The following is a 24,176-nucleotide window of genomic DNA, read 5'->3' on the forward strand; positions in this document are numbered from 1 at the left end:
AAACCAGGCAATTGAGCAGCGCCAAAATGACGAAGTAGTTTATGTTGATTATTTATTTGCTGTGGAGTTGGTAGGACACGCTAGATCAAACGATTCTAAAGCCTGGCTTTTTGACGGGGTTTATATACATTTTGTATGTGTTTGCTTAAATAAGGGCGCCTGTTCTGTACTTTGGAAATCTCTTAATACCGTTGCAGATTTTAGTTGGTAAGTAGGAAAGCGTATATTATTTTGCTTCATAGGAATAATCATACAGTAAGTAAAATAAATACAAATAAATAAATGAATAAGCTGTTGAATTTGAAATGGTATAGTCGAGTTACGAGTGCAAGGTAGAAGTTAAATTTATTTTTTTTAACAAATCGATGAAACGAAAATAACGGAAGAAAGAATTTTTTTATGCAAGTGGACAAAAAATCGTGACCATGTTTGTGGCATATAATTTTTTTTTTTAGATTTTGTCATGTCATACTATTCAACGGATCTAGTATACCCTCGTAGAGTAACGAGTAACAAGTACAAAAAAGTCCACAGTTCGGTCGCGTGCGGAGCAGTTTCTGGTATATCTGAGAGTGCGGCCACACTGGCGACAACAGCTGTTCTGTTTTTCCATTGTCGCTGTCCGATTAAATTATACAATTGTTGGCGTTTTCGGACGTCCACATCGCAGAGTTCACGAACAAACGGTGCAAAATGGTAGCTGGTGGTGCCTCGGAAACGGGCGGCGTGAAGCCGATGGTCATTGCGGGCCGCATGGTGCGGGAGCGGGAGCGCCTGATTGGCATGTCGCCGGAGGAGCGCGCCTGGCGCAAACAGTGGCTGAAGGACCAAGAGCTGCACCATGGACCGCGCAAGGTGCCCGCCCTGGAGCTGGAGCTGAACAACCCCATCAAGCGCTTCTACCGCGCTCCCCTGGACAAGGTCTGCAATGTTTTGGAGCCCGTCCTGGTAAGTTATTGTCGTGGGTATTATGTAATCAAGTTTTTGACCGAAGGAGTATCCGTTCCCCCGCCTACAGGGCTTCCAGAGGGCGTTCACCGTGCGCTACTGGACCGGAAAGGCTCTCCTCGCCCTCACCGGAATCTACGCCGGCGCCTACTACTTCAAGTACAACCAGAATGTGAGTAATGGGCCAAGTATTCAAGTTGGCTAAGCCATAAGTCATTCCATGCTAACTGGTGCCCGATACCTAAGAGTAATAGATCAACCAAAGTTAGTTATTCCAGAAAAATTCGTAGGGAAAATAATTTCAGGACTACAGTGTTAAATATAACAATAAGAAAAGGATGTCCTCATACAATGACGTAGTCTAAAATTATAATTTTATAACGCCATGTAAAGAATTTTAAATATGTATATACATAGATGTACATATTTAAGCATCTACAAACGCAGGGACTTAAGTATTGACACTAAAACTTCAGATTTAAACTAGCACTGTTATGAACTGGCAAAAACTGTAAAAACCTTGAAAAACTGCTTAAGTTTTTATCAGTGGATATCTTAAATATTTTAAATTGGAAGATTGGACAAAATTGCTTTATTAGATTCATAAAGATCTCTTAGTATATATAATGTCAACGAAAGCTATCAAAGCCATTCCAAAGTTAAGATAGTCTTAAAATTTACATTTGTGACTCGGTAAATTAAGGAAATTCGTTAAAATTCCTGAGGCTTCAAGCCTACATAAGCAAGTTAATAAGATCGCCTTTCTTCAACAAATTTACTGCTTCATCGTTTATACTACATAATTATAGCTAAATGAACGCCTAACCTTTTATTTAAGGATTGGACCCGGAAGGGCGGCTTTCGTGTGATCCACTCGCGCAAGCAGTGCGTGCCTGGAGATGAGGGCTATCCCAAGGTCTCCGATCGATCGGCGCCATCCGATTACGCGGCTCGCGGATTCAAGGAGTCGCCTCTGAAAGCTTGAAGATCGTCCCCGAGCTGGCTTAGTGATTTTGCTTAAGTTTGAAACGTAAATTAATAATATCAAAACAAAAATCGCAATAAATATGGAAACAAAAACACAGAGGAGGAGATTGAAAGTGGATTGTGGTTTTGCCATGGCTTCGCTGCTGCAGAAGAGGTTTTTCTGCTGCGCTCGGCGGATATTCTTTTTTGACTGTTACTCTGTCAAAAAGCAACCCTAGCACTTTGGAGGTGTGCTCAATTCGCTGAAATTGTTAATTATCGGCAGCTTTCTTTTATTTGGTTGTTCGAGCTGACGAAGAAACCAGGCAGCGATCGAAGCTCAAAGAAAATGAGATTTTCTAATCAGGTGTGGCAAATGGCGTTTAATCAAATTAAATATTTAATCAAATTAAATTTACATAAGCTTGATGATAAAAACGTCCAAACACGTAAATAATAGTAAATAATTAAATAATTAAGTGAAAAAGTGGGCATCAGCAGTAATTAAACTAACAAACTTTTTAAATTTGAAAAGTAATACATTTCACCTAAACTTTAATGTTTGTGTACGAAAATGTAATATCAAACGTGATAAAGTGAATTAATAAAAGAGTACTCAAAATTATTATTAAGAAGTGACTAATTGAAAAATAGATTTTCAAAACCTAAATCGATTAAAACTCAAAAATAATTATAAGATATAATATGGATTTATGGATTTTTAATCTTCTAAAGAACTATCCGATTAAAATTCCTGTAGTAACTATAAAAAACTAAATTAACCATAAAGCGCTGCAAAGAAAAATCTTCGGTAAGGATTGAAGATTACTGTTAATAAAAGGCATGTTTAATAGATAAAATTGTAATTCAGTAAAGTGGTTTGAAAAACCCTAGAAACATATTTAAATATTCCGCGCTTATGAACTGCAATTTGTCTGCAGTCTAAAGTCTTTACTAGTCTTGTCAACGCAATATGTGTAAATATGTGAATCAAGCAACAAAGAGTTTAAAAAATATAAAAGCGTGAACTTTTTGAGTACAGCCGTTATCGTTTGAAAAGCGCGCCAAAACATATAAGCTGCGAGTAAAAATGGTTAAGCATCTCATAGAATAACAAAATCGTAAGTGTTCTTTCTAAATTTGATTAATAGATACTCCCATGATTAAAATGAATATATAACAATTAAAATATAAGGGAATCGTGCTGTTCCAAAATTGTTTTAAATCCGTTATTGAAATATTTAACCCCTTACAACTGAAATTACGTAATGTAATTTCTCTGTTGAAAAATCATCAAACCAAGATTAAACATTTTTGCACACCTTTTATTGTTTCAAATGGAGCGAGCCACTAGGAATCACGAATAACGCTTAAGGAAAACCCTAATTCCAGATATGAGCACATGGAATATACAGTGCATTAAAAGTCATGTTTAATTGTAAAATAAAGTCATATTCATACAAGCTAAATGAAAGCCTAACAACTCCACATCAAAGTGTACAATTCGAGATTCAAATAACGCGCCCAATAAAAATCCCGAGACGCGATCGGCCGAGCTGGCAACGCTGCTACCGCTAAACATCGACTCTCTTTGCGCCGTGTGGCCAGATGATTATGGCCTTTTTTTATTGTGTGACTATTTGCTCTTTCTGCGCTGGTCGAAATATCCGATCGCTGCTTCGCTCTCTCGATTTCGATCTCGTCGCAGTGCCGTTTGTCGATTATTGTGTTACTTTCGAGTCGCTGAAAAGGCCGAAAAAGTGTGCTTGCGCCTAAATTAAAATTGTGCTGGCCAACGGCGATCGCATCGAATTGGCCTTGACTGGCGTGGGGTTGACCTGGCCGTGAAAAAGACCGCAGAACCACGAGAAAACGACCCAGAAAGGTGACAAAAAGGAGGTGAAACTGTCTTGCTGGCTGGCGTGCACTGGTGTGTGTGCGTGCGCGTGTGTGTGTGCGGCGGTGTGTGCAATTTTTTCATCAGCATTCCAGCCCGCGTGTGATTTTCAGTGTGCAATCCCGCCGAGAATTTGCCCAAATCCTGCCCACCAGCAGGTGAGTGATCCCGGCCATTTGGCCAACTCGATTTGAAGCAGGTGCAGGGTTCAAAAGTTCGTGAACTTGCGTATTGAGCGATCTCTCCTTTAGGCCTTTTTTCTCCATCTACATTCTACCAGTCGAAAAGTAATGGAAAAAAAAACGTGAGCAGCGACGTCGACGTTTTTTTCCTCTCTCTCTGTTCCCCTGCCCCTTCGCTCCTCTCGCGCTCTCTTCCGCGCCTTCTCTTTGTGCGCGCAGCTGTCATCGCTGTCAGCAGCGCGCGGCGACGTTGGGTTCCCGCGCGCGGGAAATCGCCAAGTTCAATCGATTCCATTTTGCCCGAATTAAACGGGATTTTTGATTTTAGTAAAAAATCAGATTCTGCGAGCTTTAATCTTTCAATTGGTTACAGGCACGCATAGGTTTTCATTTAGCTTGTCGGATTAATCAGCTCTCGAAGCTGGTGCCTAAAATGCTCGAATGTTAATCGATGACAACAACAAAGTGGTAGCAGTTTGTTTGGTTTCAGAGCAGCGTTGCCACCTGGTTGGCCCTCAGTCATTTTGTCAGATGTTTTTAGCTTGCAGTTCAAAAAAGCTACTAAAAAAGCGTATTAAATAAAGTATTTTAAGGGTTCTAAAGAATTAATATGTAAATAACATTTTACTGAATAAGGAATACACTTTAAGATATATTTCTTTTGATCTTGAATGATCTTAGAGCAGTCTAAAAATTAAAAAAAAAAGAACAGAAATATTAAAATTTAAATATTTTATTTTGTGAAGGTCGTGTATGAATTTTAATGGAAATCTGACACACAAAAAAATCTGGAGTATTTCCTCTTAACCACGATATATCCCAATAAATATGCCCTTCTGGCATCCTCGTCAGCTGTTTTTCGACCACCCAGCTGTTTGGCCGTCGAACCTCCAATTGTAGTCTGACTAGCCTGTTGGGGACTCCAATTGCAGACTCCATTCAATAAAATGCGAAGCTTGCCACCAGCGGCTTCATCGCCCCGTCTCGCTCTCTCACGCCCTGTTCTTTGCGCGGGAGATGCTCGCCCCATCTCCGTCTTTCCCCTAGAGTACAACAAAGTTGCCCCCTGTGTTTGTTGCATTTTTTGGCGCTTCGGATCAGCTTGTTTTGGCGCGTTCCTCTTGCACACTCGCCGCAGTCGCTGTCGCAGTCGACGTCGCTGCTTGTGATACCCAGTTCCACCAATTTTTTTCGGTTCAAAGCGATCACTTTGCTGCCGCCGCTCCGCTGCTCGTGAAGTTTTTTCGTGGCCGGCGTGTGACGACGACGACGACGAAAAACTCTTGAAAATCGTTGTTCAATTCCCTTTAAGAAAAACAAGTGAAAACACCGGGGATATCGAGCATTTTCCGCCTATTAGAAGGTAAACCCAATTGCACAATGGTCTGATTGGAAACGGCAATATGAAATTCCGAGTGGAAAAAAATGTATGACGCGTGTGTGGTGTGTGACAAGTGTGTGTGGAACGGTAAAGGAGAGAGTGGAAGAGAACGCAGCGTTTGCCGTCGTGTCTTTGCATTTTTTGCTACAAATACAACATCCTCTCATAAGAAAATTGACACGCTGTAGGATTTAACCGTTGCTTTCTGATTGGCAAGAGACGGGGTGCCCGAGTACCAATGATTACCCGTAAAAAGTTCTAGTGTTTAGAAAATTCCGATAAGAGTGCACTATAACCGAAAGTTTCCTATTCGAATTTTACTGCTATTCAATGGGAAAATCCTATAAAATTGAGAAAAGCCAATTCCAATCACTTTTAGGAGTGCACAGAGTTTCTTAAGCTTAATGGGAGTTCAGTAAACTATTGGATTTTTCTTATCATAGAAGGATGGAAATACAGCTTATTGGCTTGCCCTGCTGTTTTAGCCAACTTTCTAATCTTTCTCCCGCCCGAATTGCACTTTTTCCCGCCATTCGCATAGATTTTGGGCGGTAAAACAAAACTGCGCCAGCCCAAACGCCTAATTCGCGCCACTTTGTGTTTCTCCATTCTTTCCCCTATGTTCATTTCATTTATGTACGCTTCCTCCAACAACACACACAAGCACACAGACACTTGGAAGAAATGCGCTTGCTAAGAGAGAGGGGAAGCTCTCTTTCTCTCGCGCTCTTCCGTTTTATTCCAATCAGAACAGCGAGTCAAGTTATTTTCCCCTTCCCAACAACAAACAAAAACGTTTTAGTACTGCGCTACCGACGTCGACTGCGGCAGAGGCAGCGACGGCGGGAAAAGTTCAACGCAAAACTTGACGAACACGAAGCAGAGGTCAAAGCAGAATGGGGAAAAAGAGTAAAGAACAAAATAACCAATTATGTCAAAAGTGGCGCAAAAGTCTTTGGTACACGGAAATTGGCAGTAAATTTAGCCCTTGCCCAAAAAACCGTGTTAACATACAAACATATACATACATATAACATACACATATTTCACGGTATTTGTCACACATATATTAGTAGAATTTTAATTATTGTAAAATCATGATGTGTATAATTTTTTTCTGAGTAGTAACTCTATGTACGCGGTCCTAACCGATGAGTAGGCGAGATAGACTGCTTAGTGGAGAATGGAGTTCATTGATATTTCTCTGCAATTTGCTTTCGCTTCCCCTTCTTCTCCATCTTGCTTCGCGCCAACTTCGTTCTCTTCTATTCTCTCCTCTTCTGTTTCCATTTACCTGTCGCAATTCACGTTGTTGTTGTTTTCTTCGCAATTTTTTGGTTTCTTTATTTTTTTGCATTTTTTGGCGCTTTTTTGCGTGTTTGCTTATTGCGCCCGCGTGGCGGTGGTGTGCGCGGGGGTGGGCGTTGTATTGTTGATAGGGTGGATTTTTGTATACTTAATTTTTCGATTATGTCACCATCACGCCGAATATCCGTCTTTTTAGTGTGGATTTGTGGAGTTTAAATCATAGGGAAAAATTCCTTTTCTTAGAAGTGATTTTGAAAAAGTAATAGCATTAGTAATGGGTGTTCGAAACTTCGTTTATATTTTCCAAATTTTGTCGACCAGGTGATGGGATACTCGTTTGTTTGACCCATCTAAACACTCCTTGCATCACCTATTCAAATCCCCGTCATCACCTTTCAATTCTTCTCGGGATCAAGTGCTTCCCACCTTCGAAAGCGGTAGGTCATCAAAGCATTCTCTAGATGAGAAGAGAACCCAGACTGATCTGAAATATTTTCTCATCATACATGCGTGAATGGTTAATGGAATCACACATATCAACTGGCCTGGCCATATTAAACCGAATTCCTGGTAAAATACCATAAATATTTCTCAATTACAAGTGCGGAATGTTTTACAAATATTACATGCTATCCAAAAGGATGAGTTGTGAATACTAACTCCTTAAAGAAATGGTTCATATGTATATGTGGCCATTTTTATAGTCCATACACATTTTTTTCGCTGCGGCAGAAGAATCCGATTCGGAATCGGAATGAGGTGAAGCCGTATGTATGAGGGCAGAAACAACAATGATAAACAGTTTCCAGTTATTCCCAGACAAACAAAGGATAGTCCGACTGGCGAGTTTGGGAGCTGGGAGCGGGGAACACAGGACGCAGACCACTTGAGCTGGCTGAACCGCTGTGGGCATCCTTTTAGACGCTGCTAAATATAAACTAAATAGTCAATTGAGCGCGTCCCGATGTCCTAACGGCTACTTCAAGGCCGTCAATTCCTGGAACTGGAACGCCGCCGCCGTCGTTGCCGCCGCTCCATTCAAGAACTTCGATTTGTTCTCCTCCATCGGCTGGCCCGGCTTTACTTTCACACGCCGTTTTGCCCAGGCGGCGCTCTTCAGATACGCGCACACAGATATTCAGATGCTCGGACTCACAGATACGCTGGTGCGCGCAGTCGAGGAGACCTCGTCGGGGATCGACTTTCCTGTTTTCTTTGGCAGTACCCTGTAGTTAGGGTAGGGGTGGTGTGTGCGACTGAAGCAAAACTCCGATCTTTGGCCAATAGACCGTTAATAATTAAACACATTTAAGGGTTTGACTAAATCATCGAAGATCTGGTATCAAAATTCCATCATCTTTGCAAAGGTATGCCAAAGAGACATCAGTTTTTAGGAACCCAGCAATAGATTATACATTATCATATTAATCAGGTATAGAGTAAAGGAGATATGGTTTGGGCTTTCGTTTTGTGATATCATCTCAATGAACTACTCCACCAGTATCCCCAGTACTATGGAGCTCGTGGTTGCACAACTCTTGCAGACTTTCGGTCCTCCGAGTTCCGACTAATTGCAAGAGCTGTGGCCAAACCACAACACAGAGCCACAGATACCCAGATGCATTCGTATTTATCTCGAGTATCTCAGGAATGTATCTCGCCGCTCCGCATGTGCAGAGCCCAAAATGCAGCCCAAAAGGACGCACAAAAATTGCAGGCCAGACAGTTGAAGACGCCGGATAACTCGAGACCTGTTTTCCCTCTACATATGTATACGAGTATAGTATGGTATATACTTGAAATACATACAAACATTTTTGTATATGTTTTTGCGCTCTCCTTTGCGCATTTTGCGCATTCTTCTTTGCATTGCCTCAAGTTGCATTCATATTGTATCTCTAGACTTGGTCCCATTTCCTTGTGGGAAATCTTCGGCACAAAGCAAATATTCCACGATGAGGGGCCTTTGCATTTGCCGAAAAAATACGGTCGACTTTTTTTTCGACACTCGGTTTTCCAGTTAAATGACCTTGGAGGACCCCGTCCAGGTAAACAGATTCACTCATGCATCGTGCACCTTTAATTAGGCGCAGTGTGGAAAGGAAACCCCTGAGTTTATCCGCTCGATCCGCGGCATTATTCATATTTGTATACCTGTCGCCGCGGATTTCCCCCGAACTCGCAGCCTTCCTCACTTAATCTTCATTAGAGGAAGTTGCAGCCTGTGTGTGGGCAGTTCTTGCAATTAGTTAGGGGTCCATCTTAGTCACTGGTATTTGGACAAGAAGAATTAGTCTAGCGATAATACAGTCATTTGTTTGCCATGATCCCCTGTCAACTGCTTTGTAAAACTAGAGGATATTTGTTTGCATGTATCCTTATTAATGAATATTAATTTTAAACCATTTGTGATAATTATCCCGTGATTTACAAAATATGTAGATTACATTAATCCGAATACTTATGATCTTAGATTAATAGCTAAAACGGACATTTTTTGATTTTAACTGAAAGATAAATACCATTATTTTCTGTTACTTTGGTTCCTTTTTTTGCGATTATTGTTCAAATGTTGATCTTATTCACTGTTTTAGGCTTTGCACCTATTTAGATGTTCTAAAAAATAGGGTTTTTAGATTTTATAAATATTCCAAAATGACCAGAGAGACACAAGAATTTATAGATCTTTTTCGGAAACTTCATTGTTGTATATGGAATAATCAGGGGGTTGAAAACTAAGAAAGCAAAAATACTTTAAAAGGAGTTCGGGGAAGAAAAGGGAACCCAATTAATTAGGAGGCATATCCGCAATTAGTGTGAAAATGATGGTTGGAAACAGCAAAATATTGTGCATGAGAAAAGGCCGGAAAAACGAAAAGCAAGGCAAAAAGTGAGGAAAATAGACAATTCGTTGCGTAAGAACAAGAAAGTAAGGAAAGAAAGTCGTTGCCTAAAAAGCATTCGCATATGGGGTAGGAAAAAGGTGTCGAACTGAATGGTAGGCCGAAGGGAGGTCCATAAATCGTGGCAAATATAACGCCAGGCCCATATGTCACTCGGCAAAGGAAAATAAATGAAGCAAAGAAGAAGAAAGGAAGCGAGAAGGGGAAGGGGAAGGGGAAAAGGAAACGCGACAGGATACAATTAGCGAGGGGGAAGTCAATTGCAGTTACAAAAGCAACAGCAGAGACATTTCCAGAATCCTTTTAGTTGGGGTAGGACCTTCAACAGCTGCCGCTCTTCCCTTCCCCTTTTCCCCTCTCCCAGCTCCATCCACTCCACTCACCTGCCCCGCATCGCATCGAACTCATCATGCACTTCTAACAGAAGGTCAGCGATCAACTCTAGCCACAACAGGTGCATCGTGGCAATAAGGACTCCGCTCCTCGATATAATTAAGCGTTGTAAACCACTAGAAAATGCGGACGTTGCGCATGCGCCGAATGCGATGCACCTGACATTGGTACACTCAAAAAATTTAATTAGCTAATGAGTAATGCATTGGGACACATAGAAGACGCTTAAACAAGTTAATGCATTGAAACTTACGGAGTGACATATTTAATAGCAGTGTAGGGAAAATGCAAGGCGAGCAGCTGAAGCTGAAACTGCAGCAGAAGGCATCAATCGAGACTCGTGGAAATTCTATTATTATAAAAAAGATGACCATTTCGTGACTATCTGTTAAGATGACCCAACCCTAGAAGAGTCTTCCCATTCTTTCTATTTAAGAAATTTGAATATCTTGGACACACTTTACACCCCAAAGATGAATATTTACTTTCGTTTGTTTTGCTAAAAGCAAAAAGACGGTGTATTTATGTTATTCGAGAAAAACTCAAGTAAACAAATTTGTTTGGGGTTTCAAAGCGAGAAAACTCCTCGACCACATGCTGTGTGTGAGTTTCTCTTAAGGATCATATGTTTTTTTTTCCACAAGGATCTGCATATAGTGTTGGACTAACTGTTGATAGGTTTGTGAAATCGTAAAAACTCGACAACGCGTCCCATGTGATGACCATAGACCTAGACTCAATTATCTTAATATTTGATATTCGCTTTATAATTTTAAAATTATTTCTTTACAATTGATGACCTCTTTTATTAAGTTTATACTTTGTTTAATTTATTTGCAGTTCCTTTTAAGTCATTCAGTATACTCAAAACATTTCTGCTTTTGACGAGCAGCCTTAAAACCAAATTCAGAATAAACAGCCTTGACGGCCTATTAAGGCCGTACAATTATGGGTTTAAATGCCAAGAGGTAAGTTCATTATGAGCATTTTATTAATTGGAAAAACTTACCGTTAAACAAGTACTCTATTTTTCAAAAAATTCTTGTAAAACTCTTCCTTATATAAATAAAGTCTGTATTACAAAACAATAATTTTTGTTATGTTTTGAGCTGTATTAAGGAATTTTATGTTTCACGTGGATTATTTTTTGTGAAGATCTTAGTTTAAGCGAACCTGCGGTATTTTCTTAGACATTTCCTTTTCCCATCAAACACTTTTCGTGACTTCCATTTCCTCCACAGCTCTGACCAAACTAATTAGCACCCCACATGAATGAGACTCCCCAAAGGTCTATACTACCATTTGTTTCTAACGTTCGGCGACTTCCTGTGGCGACATCCGATCGACTTCCTTTTTACCACTAACTATCCTGGTAGGCAGCGGGCGGAGCGTCTCCCTTTAATTCTCTTAACCAAAAGTGATGTTTATCTAATAGCTATTTCGTAATTATAAAGCGACAGAGCCCAACTGGTTATGCCCGAATACTCCGCGGGAAAGACCCGCAGGAGCTACAACCACTCTGGATCCTACTGTTCCAACTTTCTGACTCAAGTGCGATAATCTAAAATGTATTTTCACTGTCAATTTCCAAAAAAGCCATCTGTTTGTAGGTGTTAAAGTCGAAGCAGCGTTGATAACCAAGTGCCGCATTCCTCAACACTCTGCATACCTTTACAGGACCATTGCAGGACCTTTTCGAGGTCCTGCGTGTGATTAGTATATAATTGCGCGCGAAAATGTCATTAGAAAAGTGTTTAGTTGTGGGACGGTTCGGGTCAGCTCGGTCATTCAGAGGGTTGGGTTTTGAGGGGGTTAGTTTGGTCGGGTTGATAATGCTGTCACTGCAGACACACACTTTTTGTGGCTTTTTAAGTCATGTCCTGGACAAAAATTAATTGAGTTTAATATGTTTTCACCCTGCACTATATACTCTTTTTCTTGTAGGTGCCTGCGCATGACCATAATTGCATAATTGCCCAGTCATTTGGTTTTGTCAGTTGCGTCCCCTTTTTCCATTCCACAACAACAACATCATCATCATCACCCACTGCCACCCCCTCCGACCCACTGATCACTGCGATCACTTAAGTGATAGTCCATTTTATGGACATATTTCGTGGTCAGCTTGTGTGCGACATAATTATTGGTATGTGTTGCCAAACTATTTCCCTGCCATCTATAACGGAATTTATCAAAAATGTCACGGAAGTTTCGTCTCAGGCTGTTCCGATTTCGTTGCATACTTTTGAGGGCATGGAGTAGTACAAGCTAATGTACTATAAAATGTTATATTAAATTAACCTATGGAGTTAAGAGCAACCAGTCCAACCTCCACATGAAATCCCAGACATAACTGTTTCGTGGATACAAAGTAAACGCATAAATAACTTATTTCTAATCCGAAAGTCGCCGTTCTTTAATTTATCATGTGAAAAAGATCATTCCCTCGATAGTCCACTTATTATCCACTGGACCAGATTCCAGGAACTGCTTCTTGGAAATTCTTCACGTCATCTCCGAGATAGCCACCCTACCCTTTGCTGCCTACAGGGATTCGAATTTGAAAAGGAATAAAAGGGGAAACGAAACCGAAACAAGGTATCTGGCTTTGCCGCAAAGGAAAGGAAACTTTCACCTCGAAATGACAAATTTCAGTTTGAACCCTAAGCCGCGGAGATGACTGGAAACCCCTGACCCCGAAACACTTAGTATACAGAAAGAAAGCGGGAAAAACTTGCAGGCCGCGTGCACGTACGCTCCATTAGTCCTTTCTCGTCATAACTCATTTTTAAGCGATTCCATTTTCTCGTAATTTACTACGTGATTACTTTTTCTTGTTCATTAAACCATTAAACCCGATCGATAGTGCAGGGCAAGGATCAAAACAGGAGGCTGCAATGCCGAGCCTCTGGCCAAGAAAGAAATGGCTAAAGCATTTGAATTTATGTGCAGCAGCCCTTTTTTGTATTGTCCCTTTACACGAGTTCCTTAAGAAGGGTTTTTGGTCCCAAGGGTTAAATTTCGGTTTTTCTCCTGAGCTCCTCGCTCAAATTGCGAAAATTCGCGCATCGAATTGCCTAAAGTGCAGTTGCTTGCTTCGCAACACTTGAGAGTTGCGGCGCAAGGATATAACATCTGCCTTTGAAGCATAGAAAATTGTATTTTCCGCGTTTGCCAGCCTTTTGCATTATGCTAATGTGCATGCAAATTTGCCAAAATTGCTCTATCTCAAGGAGGAAAGGCTTTCCTCGGGCCCTCACAACGGTCCATTTCCCCCGATCAGTCATCTCGATTTCAATTTCCCGGATGTTAAATATTAATGTATCCGTTGGGCGCCTTAATCTCGAGCCTCGCATCGCGATTCGAATGCCGTGTCAAAATTCAATGAATTTATGTTCGTTTCGTTTGTATCTATTTTAGAACGCCCCTATGTGTTTTGCAGCCTTGCCTCCGTGGCATATTGAATTTCTCTATTTTGCAAAAAAGAGGAGAAATTCGAAATAGCTGAGCCCCAGAAAATCGTACAGTGGTTTGGGCTTACCAAAATATGGGGGACGCTTTAGATCGATTTGAAGGAAATATTAATTATAGGCATTAATGGTGAAATATATATGTATAACTTTCTATTAACTGCTGTTTAAGGATATTAAATAATATAATTTGTTCTACTTTTGTGATTTAAACCTTTAGTGTTTAAGTGAGAAGTAAAATTAAACATATTTTTAATTAAAGATGAACCACTGTACCACTGCTAATTCCACTCTCTTTCTTTTCCAGTGTTTCTTCTACCAGCAGCACTGAGCCAAATAACAGCATAGTCACAAGCGCCCCCAGCAACGGAGAAGTCGGCAGCAGCATTGTCGTCGTCGTCAGCAGCAGTAGTAACAGTAGCAGCAGTGTTAGCCCAATCCCAATCCCACAACCAAATCCAAATCCAACCCCAATCCCAAGCACATCCTCTTCAGCGTGCCAGCGAACCGAAGAACTACCAGGAACATCAGCAGCTTCCAGAGTCGTCGAGATGTGCTCTTGTGATAGCCAGAACATTGCAGCATCCACAGCAGCGACTTCCAATGGCAATGGCAAACGTAAACGGCGTTTAAGCAGCGATTCAACCGAAGATGCCAAGGTACGTAATCCATACGAATCGTACTTTAAACATAAAGCCAGACACAGCAGATAAGTTTTATGAATGAAGTGCTTTATCATGCCATGTGACCTCGTTGAATTTTGCAATCTTATCAGGGAAACGCCAAGAGGGCGTCGCTGACTTGCAAGCAATCTAGGAAGCAGATGATCAACTTATGTGTTGCAAAAGTTCCTATGGATTTGAATTTAATTAAATGTTCACATTACCGACCTATTGAACTCTGGTCGTTCTCTGTTCGCTTAATTCTCGTCCATGGGTGATTCCCTTTTATTGAAATAGAAGCGCGTAGTACGCAATTTCATTCTAGCCTAAAGTAGAGTCTATTTTAATTCAATGATTTGAAGATCCTCGAAGATTATATTTTATAGACTCAACGATTAAGTTTAAGGCTGTAAAATCGAATTTGTTATGATCTAATAATATAAAACTAATATTATAACTGAACAGCCTGTTCAGTACTTTAATATGGCGTTGATTTCTGAATAATATTAAGGATTTTGAGCAATAGCCATTTTGTATACTTATCTATTTGATTAGAGTTTCCCAAATGTCTTCATTGATCACCGATCATCGCTAAACAACTCCTTATTTTTATATATTTAGCAAACGATCTTTTATTTGTACTTCCATTTGAATGCACAGCCCTTTCTGGTGGCTTCCACTCGCTTGGCTGGCGATCTTCATTTGATCTTTCGCTGCTTGAGTTCTAGCCAAATAAGCCGTTGAGCACGTAGACAGCTACTTGGCACTTTGGCGCTGGCACAATGCAAAGATGAGCCCAAAAATAAACGCTACTTACTGAAAGGGCTCATTTAGCAGCATCCTTGGAAGCCTGGAAGCCTTGAAGTCAGATCTCTTCTCAAGTAGCTGCAATCACAGCGGAGAACAATGGCTTCCTCGTCTCCTGGCGGCTCCTGACGATGGGCAGCTGTGTTGGTGCAAAGGATTTTTTTCAGTGCCACATGAAATATGGAGGGGAGAGAATATTATCCTATACGTGCAATGAACTTGCAGAAATGGTTTTCTTGTTTGTTGGTTTGGTACCCTCTGGAAGGGTATCTTGAATTATACCAGAGTATAGATCGGCTTTTCAGTTCTGGTCTTAATAAATAGGTCCGATTTGTATTTTGTTGTTACCTTTTATTTATAAAACCAAAACTAGAAGGGCTCTTCATTTTTTGTTCAGTTTAACTTATTAGTTCCTTACAAAAATCTTGTAGTTGGCTCAAATTGAGAATATTTCATACAAGGGTATTTAACCGTCTGTTGCTGAAAAAAAAAATCTTCCTGGATTATTTTTTGCTGTTTTTATTTTTTGTTTTTGCAACGTTTCTGCGCCTGCTTCCCTGCCGAACAAATGTCATTCCCTTACGAAAAAAGTGGATGGCAAGGAAGTGTTTGGCCCCCTCGAGGCGAACTTCGTTGAGTAAGGGAATTCTGAAGGGTCTCTGGCAGTATGCCGCGCATATGCACGCCAGGACAAAAGAGCCGGAGCAGGCGCAGGAGACGCAGAACAAGGACAGAAGGCGTCGTCGCGCATGCGCGCACACCTTGAGCCCAAGTCCGAGTTCTCCAGGGGTGGGTTTTCCGAAGTCAAGGCGGCGGCAAATGTCCGTTAGGGCCGTGGTAAGAATTTGAAATTGCGATAGTTATAGGTTAGCTTGAGGCAGAAGAACTAGATCAAGACAGTATCAAGGGATCGTGGTGACTACCGGAATGGGACAGAGCTGAAACCGCAACACACGAATGAACCAATGGAGGGGTTGAGCAACGCCTTATCCTTTTCAAGGATCACTGGGCCGAGTTCTTCCCTTTCCTTTCGCCTCTAATTAAATATTCATCGAGACGACATTTGCTTCTGCAGAAGATTCGGCGCATGAATAATGCTTTCCAACTGGGTTGCATTTTGCTACCCCGTTTCGGGACATGTTATCCTTATGCAAATGCGTTGCCCGATCCTGCGACGTCTGCTCATTAGATTTCCGTTAAACTTTTATGCAAATCATACGGCTCCTTCGTAAAACTCTTGTGTCATCTGCTTTCGGGACACTCACAACGCTCCTGCTTCGGAATGCGGTCTTGAAATATTATACAATATTTGTTTTGCTGCTGGCACAGGATCAAAATTATGGTATTATTTTACCAATTTGTCAGTGTAATGTAAACCCCTTTTTTTTACTCTTTACATGGCAGGCATGAAATCGGCGAAAGTTCTTTGTCTTTTTTTGGGAAACTTCTATGTTTCTTTTGTCCCGATTTCTCAGAAAGGGGAGTGGGGTTGCGTTCGCCCGGGTTTCCTTGCGATGCAATCAAGTGCGGGTCTTGATTTCTTTCAAGTCAGTATCGAGACATTGTGGGAAACTGAATTCAAGTTTCTCTTTCCCAGATTGTATCCCGTTTTGGGATCACGCATTGCATGCTTTGTTATTCAAAGTTTTTGATTTCAGAGAGGATTTTATTTAGCTGGAGGTAAACAAGAGATAGAAGTACGCTTGGGGAGCGATCTGTTTTCAGATTAATTACACACAAGATTCTTCTGATAAAAAACTAGTTTTTAATCAGATAAGGTTTGAAAACATAACTAGGCTAGGATACATAAATCATATGATATTATATTTTTGAAGGCTCCTAGGCGTGTGCAAATAAACTTATTTCAGTGACTTATCCATCACCGAAGATGTTCACATATCCCCTAAAGGAAAATGTCTTTCCTGGGCATTAATCAAACTCATTTTTCGCATACAAATTCATTCGCGGTTTGTCCTGTGTCCACTTACCCTCCTCCAGATTCACCAATGGGTTATGCTTTAATTCGTTTTGTCATGGATCTAACCAATTGCATGATTAATTACATGTCCAAGCAATTTCACCGTCCCTTTTGGCCACCGAATTTTTTCATTTCCCCGATGATAAATGTCACCGCGAAAGTGATGTGTTGGATTAACCCCTTCTGGACTGACCAGGGGTCAGTTGAATTGGTTGGAAATATGAGTGTTTATTGTTGTCCTTCAGGGATTTGTCCTCTAGCATGTTGTTTGCATACCATTTATTAAAAACAGAGCAACGGCGATGTCCCTAAAGTGGACAGGACTAGAGCTAATTTTGAATGATCATTAGGGCAATTGTAATTTGTCAGCTTTTTGAGTCCTTCATAAAAATGAAATATTTGAAAACAAAACCCGAGCTTGATCCTGAATTTCAAAGAACTGCAAACTGAAAAAATATAAACAACTACCGCACAAGGTAGACAAAAATTAAATGTTATCAAAAGACTTGGGGGAGAATTGAAAAAAAAATGTAAAAAAGAAAGATAAAAGGAAACAACAATGCAGCATATTACACGAATGCAGCGGTGAAAAAGTTACACCTGGACCTACGCAAAGGTCTGAAAACTAAAGGTGTTTCGGTTTCGAGCAGACGGCCGTCGAAAGATTACGACACATAAGCGCAGGACTTTATAAGGTAGGCAAAAGGGAGAGGGAGAGAGACACAATGGGGCACCAGGACATCGAGGTATGAGGTTGACGACGCAGCAGAGGTTGTCGCCTAACAATCGAATCGCTTCTTGACTGCTTTTCGTATGTACCCATAACTCGAGGAACTGCATCATCTGTCCCTGGCGACCCATGGTCTCCCTCCCAGTGAGATCTCGAGAGATGTTTTTGGGTGCCTTTCTTGTGGGCTGCGATTTTGAAGGAGCTGATCGAGATGTGAAGGACGATTGCAGCAGCTGCCTCCTTGAAGTAGAGACTTAAATCCTTTAGGCAGCGGCGGCGGTGGCGGTAGCTTAAGGGCAACAACCCAGTTTAACCCTTGTTAAACTTGGGATGCAACCCTCCGGGTCCATAGTGGTCCAGATTCCAGCCCACTTTACAGTTCACTAATTTCTCACACTCACTCCGCCGATCTTTCTCTTTGAATCCGTCATGTCGTTGAGTAAACTGGGAATTTTTGTGCATAATCTTTCTGATTCTATAACGCTTGACCAAATCCAAACGGCAGATGCAATGTCCACGCACCAAAAGGAAAAAGATGTGAAATAATAAGGCTAGAGGAGCGGAATGTCCATTGTGCAGGGAGATGGCTTCTTAGGCCATTGCACGCTTTGATTTTAATTACATTGCATCTGGGTGCCTTGACATGTGTCCATGTTCATGTCCATATCCATGTCCGTTTTCATTTTCGTTTTTATTCTACGATTGCCATTCCCGGTTACCTACTTCATCTTCTGCTCGGAGGGTTGTTGCAGTTTGATGGCCAGAAGAATAAGAAATTAAATTTGTCATGCGTCTTGGACCTTTCTGTCTTGCCTCAAAAAAAATGTATTTATCCTCGACTCCAGGAGGGGAGTTCTGCTCGGTATGTTTGTCGGGAAAAGGCAAACCTACTCAGACAATTAAAATTGTCACATAAATATCGCAATATTTTCCCCATTTTTGCCCAAGGAATTATGTGAAAATCTTGGATGGACAGCAGGGTTGGTTGCAATTGTTAAGCTTTTACGACGTGTAAGATTGACTGTTAAGAAAGTTGATGAAATGCAGTCGGTATTTGATAAATTATTTGGTGTGCACACCTTTTTCAACCAAAGGAGATTTAAATTGCTATCATAAACCGGAGGATATTGCGGAAAAAATTGATTTGTATCATGGATTTTATATCTTTTGTATTAGTTTATTGCTAATTTTATGGCCAGATATGGCAATTTTATATATTTGTATTATATATTTTTAAGGGTATTTTCTTATAAAGTTACCGGCCCAGCTGGTACTTTTTAATTTTTTTTTGATATCCTTTTATTCAAAATTTAAACATTCAAAACGAAATAACAATACTTTTATTAAACAGTTTAAATAGAGAAGTCTAAGAAACAATAGTTTTCTTGAACTGACTTCTGAAACTTTGCCAAACTTTTTTTTAAGGGAAATACACTCGTAAATGTATTTTTTATGATATCGACAATCCAACCGAATGACATCTGTGTCCCATGCTGAATACATTTTATTGTACTCAGGGACTTTCTGATTTTGGCTTCTGTTTTCCATCATCTGTCTGCAAGAACAATGGTCAAGGATCTCGATTGTTTTCGATTTTCGTTACTATTTTCGGTTTCTTTTTTTTTGTGTCATTTTTGCTGTAATCTTATGAGTGACTGAGGTTTCATTAGGCTCGCTCTACTTTTGGCTTTGGCACCGCCCCATCCCTCTGATCAATGCCAAAAGATAATTTATTTTTTGAGTAGCCTCCAAAATGCAGGATGGTTTTAATGCAGCCGCTCGAGCCAAAAGCTATGGTGCTAGCGAAAAGTACTATTATGGTGGTTATGAGGGTTATGTACATACATAGGTAGTGATTTTCCAAACGTCTTGCGTCTACCTGGACGAATATGTTGACAAAAATAATTGTAAAAAGGATCAGGAGCCACAGCCGTCAGTGGGATTTGTTGTTGGGCTGATGGTGATAAACACCCAGAGGCGAAAAATGCAATGCTGCAAAGGCAAAAACAACATAAGTCGTCGTCGTCTCAAGAAGAACGGATATCTTCGGGAACCAACCCCCGAGGAAAAGGGACGGCAAGTTGGTTTGGCGATCCTGTTTTACCGCTGTTGTTGCAGCAGTAGACGAAGAAAAGCAACCCCTATTTTTGAGGCCGTTGCATTCGTTGGGCAGGATAACGACGATCGGGAATCGGGGAATTCGGGGATCGGCGATCTGGAACGGTGAACGTCGAGCTCAGTTGCACAGCGCATGTCAACGCGATTGGTACTTGATCCAGTCAAGAGCGGAGTTAACTAAAAATAAAATAAAATAAATATACAAAATACAAAATACGAAATTCCCATACGAACTGAAACCAAAATCCAAATTATTCGTTGCCAAGTAGCCAATGTTAAGACTGATAAATATATTTATACAAACGACACACAGCGAGTGCAAAGAACTAATTTAAGAACCGGATTCGCCAAGATCACCCACCAACAACAACTGAAGGAAACAAAAAACGAAGCCAAAAATGTTTTAATGCTATAACCAAAAATCTGTTTGCACAATTATTTAATCATACCAAAGAAGCAACGCAACAAATTATTTCCAAAGACTGCTACTAAATTTATAACATCAAAGCAAAAAGTGCAATAAACGACATCGTGTTGATTATATGTTGATTATACCAAAAATATCCAAAAGAAACAAAGAGCAAAACGAAACCCGTTTCCACGAGAAAATCCAACCAAGTGCTATTGTCTTACCTCCATTCCATAGTCCTTGATCTTTTTTGTGAACTCCTCGCTTTCGTTTTGTGCGGGTGCATTGGGTCCAGCAGTAGTCCATCTATCAAGGATTACCAATTTTGACAGGCGTGCCCACATAAATTTCTCCAAACCTCCTTCGCTAATTAAATTCGGAGCACGTTTCTAATTCCTCCACCCGTGGGATCCTGTTCTCGACTTGAGTACCCTCTCCACTCATTTGTTCATGTTATTATGAAGTTGGAACAGAAGCGCAAATTTATTGAAATGGTAATGGTCGCTTGCTTACATCTTTCACAAATATGAACTAGTACTGTAGAATGTAATATCTGAAGTCAATCGTTATTTATATTGTGGTTCACCGGTCGCTAATTGCCCAATAATCACATGTGATTCGACTACTATCTTATTAATCATACAAACTCTAGTTTACTTAGTTTACTCATCATTTACTTTACTCTGCTTCATTTTCAGGACCCTGAACTCGGTTTTGAGCCTCCATCAGCCAAGCGGCAGCAGCGACTGCCCGCTCTGTACGGCAGCGACCAGGGCAATCTTTCGTCGGTGGCCTCTTCGGTATACCCCTCGCCCGTTGTCTCGGTTGATGGCCAGAGCACCCAGGAGCTGCTCAGCATACGTAGCTCACCGGCCGAGGAGCTCCCGGAGGCGCCACATAGTCCGCTGCCGGACAGCCCGGACAGTCCGCCGAGTCCGGATCGTGGAAGCAAGCAGACGCCAGTGATGGTGCGCTACGCTGTGGAGCAGGTGGTGACCACTACGGTGGTCACACAGAAGGCGGAGGACGATGACCTTTTGGACGATAGCTGCGAGGACTATTCGTACGACGAGGATGAGGAGGATGATGTCGAGGAGGAGGAGGACGACGAGGAGATCTACTCCTCCACAATTTCTCCAGCCTCCTCTGGCTGCAGTCAACAACAGGCGGTGAATGGAGAGTGTACTCCCGGCCTGTCGAATCATCAGGAGCAGATCCAGCATCCGGTCAGTGACTTGATGATCAATATGCGGGCGCCCATGTCGCCGGCGGTGGAGAACGGTCTGCGCCAGTGCCCACTTCCTGCACTCGCCTGGGCTAACGCCGCCGATGTTTGGCGCTTAATGTGTCATCGGGATGAGCAGGACTCGCGTCTGCGCAGCATCTCGATGCTGGAACAGCATCCCGGACTGCAGCCACGTATGCGAGCCATTCTCTTGGACTGGTTGATCGAGGTCTGTGAAGTTTACAAACTGCATCGTGAGACCTTCTACTTGGCCGTCGACTACCTGGATCGCTATTTGCATGTGGCGCATAAGGTACAGAAAACACACTTGCAGTTGATCGGTATCACCTGCCTGTTTGTGGCCGCCAAGGTAGAGGAGATTTATCCGCCAAAGATCGGGGAGTTTGCTTATGTGACGGATGGTGCCTGCACAGAGCGGGACATCCTTAACCACGAGAAGATCCTGCTGCAGGCGCTCGACTGGGACATCAGCCCTATTACCATAACCGGCTGGCTGGGCGTCTATATGCAACTGAATGTGAACAACCGCACACCGGCCTCGTTCTCCCAGATTGGCAGGCAAAAGGCCGCGGAGGCGGACGAGGCCTTTATATACCCGCAATTCTCTGGCTTTGAGTTTGTGCAGACGTCACAGCTGCTAGATCTGTGCACCCTGGACGTGGGCATGGCCAACTACTCCTACTCGGTGCTGGCTGCCGCCGCCATCAGTCATACATTTAGTCGGTAAGTTAGCTGGAGCATATTTCCCATACGAATTTGTTATTTTACCGAATATTTTTCGATTTTAGCGAGGCGGCTTTGCGCTGTTCTGGCCTGGATTGGCAGGTGATTCAACCTTGCGCTCGCTGGATGGAGCCATTCTTCCGAGTGATCTCCCAGAAGGCCCCCTACGTGCAGCTGAACGAGCAGAATGAGCAAGTAAGCAACAAATTTGGCCTGGGCCTCATCTGCCCCAATATTGTCACTGACGACTCGCACATCATCCAAACGCACACTACAACCATGGATATGTATGTAAGTATCTAAGTATATATAAAAAATGTGCATACGTCCAAAAGTGTTGCATGCTTGATACGCCCTGAGCATATACCGTACTTTATACCTTCAGTTACTTATTGAAACTTCTACCTTTCAGGACGAAGTGCTAATGGCCCAGGAGGCGGCGCATGCCATGCACGCTAGGATTCAAGCTTCCCCGGCCACCGCGCTACGCGCTCCCGAGAGCCTACTGACGCCTCCGGCCTCTAGTCACAAACCGGACGAGTACCTGGGCGATGAGGTTGATGAGACGGCGGCCAGGAGCGGCATCTCTTCCACAACGACTTGCTGCAGCACTGCCAGCAACAAGGGCGTCATGAGCAACAGCAAAAATTCGGTGACCAGCTGCGGCAGTAGTAGCAATCGCTGAGAGATTGGCCTCATTGATCTTGGCCATCATCCTCTCACACTCACCACACCCGCCCAACCAGTCTTTACGTTAAGTGTTTCTTATATTTAAATTATTTTTGTTAAGTGAAAAGTTATTAGTTGCCTAATTCCTATGCTAAAAACATATTTAATTTGAAATTACCCACGCGTTCTTGATTCTCAACTCGCGCTACAATCATTTCCCTCGCTCAGTTTAATATTTAACTTTGTGTATTTATAGAAAATCAGAAATATAATTTTTAATGTACACTATCTATAATGCGCTCAAGCATATATATATACACACTTAGAGTATAGACCAGGCAAAACTAATTAACCATTAGAATATTACCTGCTAAAATGGAACATAACACTATCCTGGATTCACTCACAAACTGAGTTGGGCTCCTCAAAAATGAAAAAAAAAACTTTGTTCGCAATCAGACATGTCCAGCTGTTAGTCAGTCATTCATTATCAATCACCAAGAAGCAACTAACAAAACTAAACTGACAAACAGGAGAGGGGCAGCAGAAGCCCAGAACACAATACTTGACTAACCAACTAAATTTAGCATGTAAGTCGAGGTAATCCCACTAACCCTTCTTATGTATTTCATTCGACCATTAATACTACTAACAATGAATCAACAAACAGACAAGTCCACAGCTGACATGGAGTGACAAAGAATATGGCAAAGGAAGAAGTAAAGAAATATATATTCATGAATTGAACCCCCAGAACAGACTATGTATTCATATACATCATTGTACAATTGTTTTAATTAGACTAATTTGCCATAATTTGCTAAGCAAATAAATCCTGTACATAAAACAAAACGCACAAAAACAAGAATTCACCGTAACTGAAACGCATATAATATATTATTATATAAGTGTACAATTCTTTATATGGCTTAAAATATTTTATGTACATTCAAAAGGCAACCATGCAGAGTAGAAAAATATTATTATTCGTTAGCTTAGGCGTAAATAACATGTATGTGTTCATACAATTAAGGCTGGAATGAAAACAAAAACAAACAAAAAACAACTAAAAGAAAAGCAAACAAAAAAATATAATCTATGTTTTATTTGTAGTTTTAAAAGCAATAATCATTTTAAAATTATGAAGTTGATTTTAACAATTTCAGAACTACGCTTATTTTCATGATTTGATGTTAATAAATATCGCAAAATCATAAACTAAAAAAATCAAGTGGAATTAAATGAGTAAATAAATATATTTTTGTAAATAAAATCAATTCAAATGTTTAATTTTTCAAGGGATCCAGTTGGCAACCCAACATGTTAAATATGTTTACAAAAAAAAATGGCACACCATTATTATTCAATATAAAAACAAGAGAGAAC

General features: G+C 41.2%; 2 protein-coding genes across 4 annotated transcripts; both read left to right on the top strand.

Moving 5' to 3' along the window:
* The first annotated feature begins 568 nt into the window (after positions 1–568).
* On the top strand, positions 569–2,539 carry LOC6528980. Its single transcript, XM_002089976.4, has 3 exons — positions 569–948; positions 1,019–1,120; positions 1,787–2,539. The coding sequence occupies exons 1-3, from the start codon at positions 694–696 to the stop codon at positions 1,931–1,933; spliced, it is 504 nt and encodes a 167-aa protein (XP_002090012.1). The 5' UTR covers positions 569–693; the 3' UTR covers positions 1,934–2,539.
* Positions 2,540–3,534: 995 nt separating this feature from the next.
* LOC6528981 (G1/S-specific cyclin-E) lies at positions 3,535–23,642 on the top strand. Of its 3 annotated transcripts, none has more exons than XM_015198658.3 (6): positions 3,535–3,969; positions 10,819–10,946; positions 13,756–14,107; positions 20,851–22,121; positions 22,187–22,412; positions 22,534–23,642. In XM_015198658.3, the coding sequence occupies exons 2-6, from the start codon at positions 10,927–10,929 to the stop codon at positions 22,804–22,806; spliced, it is 2,142 nt and encodes a 713-aa protein (XP_015054144.1). In that variant the 5' UTR covers positions 3,535–3,969; positions 10,819–10,926; the 3' UTR covers positions 22,807–23,642. The 3 variants fall into 3 exon arrangements, with proteins under 3 accessions (XP_015054144.1, XP_002090013.1, XP_039226385.1); XM_002089977.3 differs by lacking the exon at positions 3,535–3,969 and adding an exon at positions 5,259–5,356; XM_039370451.1 differs by lacking the exons at positions 3,535–3,969; positions 10,819–10,946; positions 13,756–14,107 and adding an exon at positions 19,867–20,646.
* The last annotated feature ends 534 nt before the right edge of the window (positions 23,643–24,176 follow it).

The sequence above is a fragment of the Drosophila yakuba genome, chromosome 2L (genome assembly GCF_016746365.2).
Source record: "Drosophila yakuba strain Tai18E2 chromosome 2L, Prin_Dyak_Tai18E2_2.1, whole genome shotgun sequence".
NCBI classification, from domain to species: Eukaryota; Metazoa; Arthropoda; class Insecta; order Diptera; family Drosophilidae; genus Drosophila; species Drosophila yakuba.

Bases quoted from the DNA above. Each gene is read 5' to 3' on its own strand.
- LOC6528980 (XM_002089976.4), top strand. From the start codon at position 694: ATGGTAGCTGGTGGTGCCTCGGAAACGGGCGGCGTGAAGCCGATGGTC. The intron at 949-1,018 runs GTAAGTTATTGT...CCCCGCCTACAG, and splicing joins ATGTTTTGGAGCCCGTCCTG to GGCTTCCAGAGGGCGTTCAC. The intron at 1,121-1,786 runs GTGAGTAATGGG...CTTTTATTTAAG, and splicing joins ACTTCAAGTACAACCAGAAT to GATTGGACCCGGAAGGGCGG.
- LOC6528981 (XM_015198658.3), top strand. From the start codon at position 10,927: ATGGGTTTAAATGCCAAGAG. The intron at 14,108-20,850 runs GTACGTAATCCA...CTTCATTTTCAG, and splicing joins ATTCAACCGAAGATGCCAAG to GACCCTGAACTCGGTTTTGA. The intron at 22,413-22,533 runs GTAAGTATCTAA...TCTACCTTTCAG, and splicing joins CTACAACCATGGATATGTAT to GACGAAGTGCTAATGGCCCA.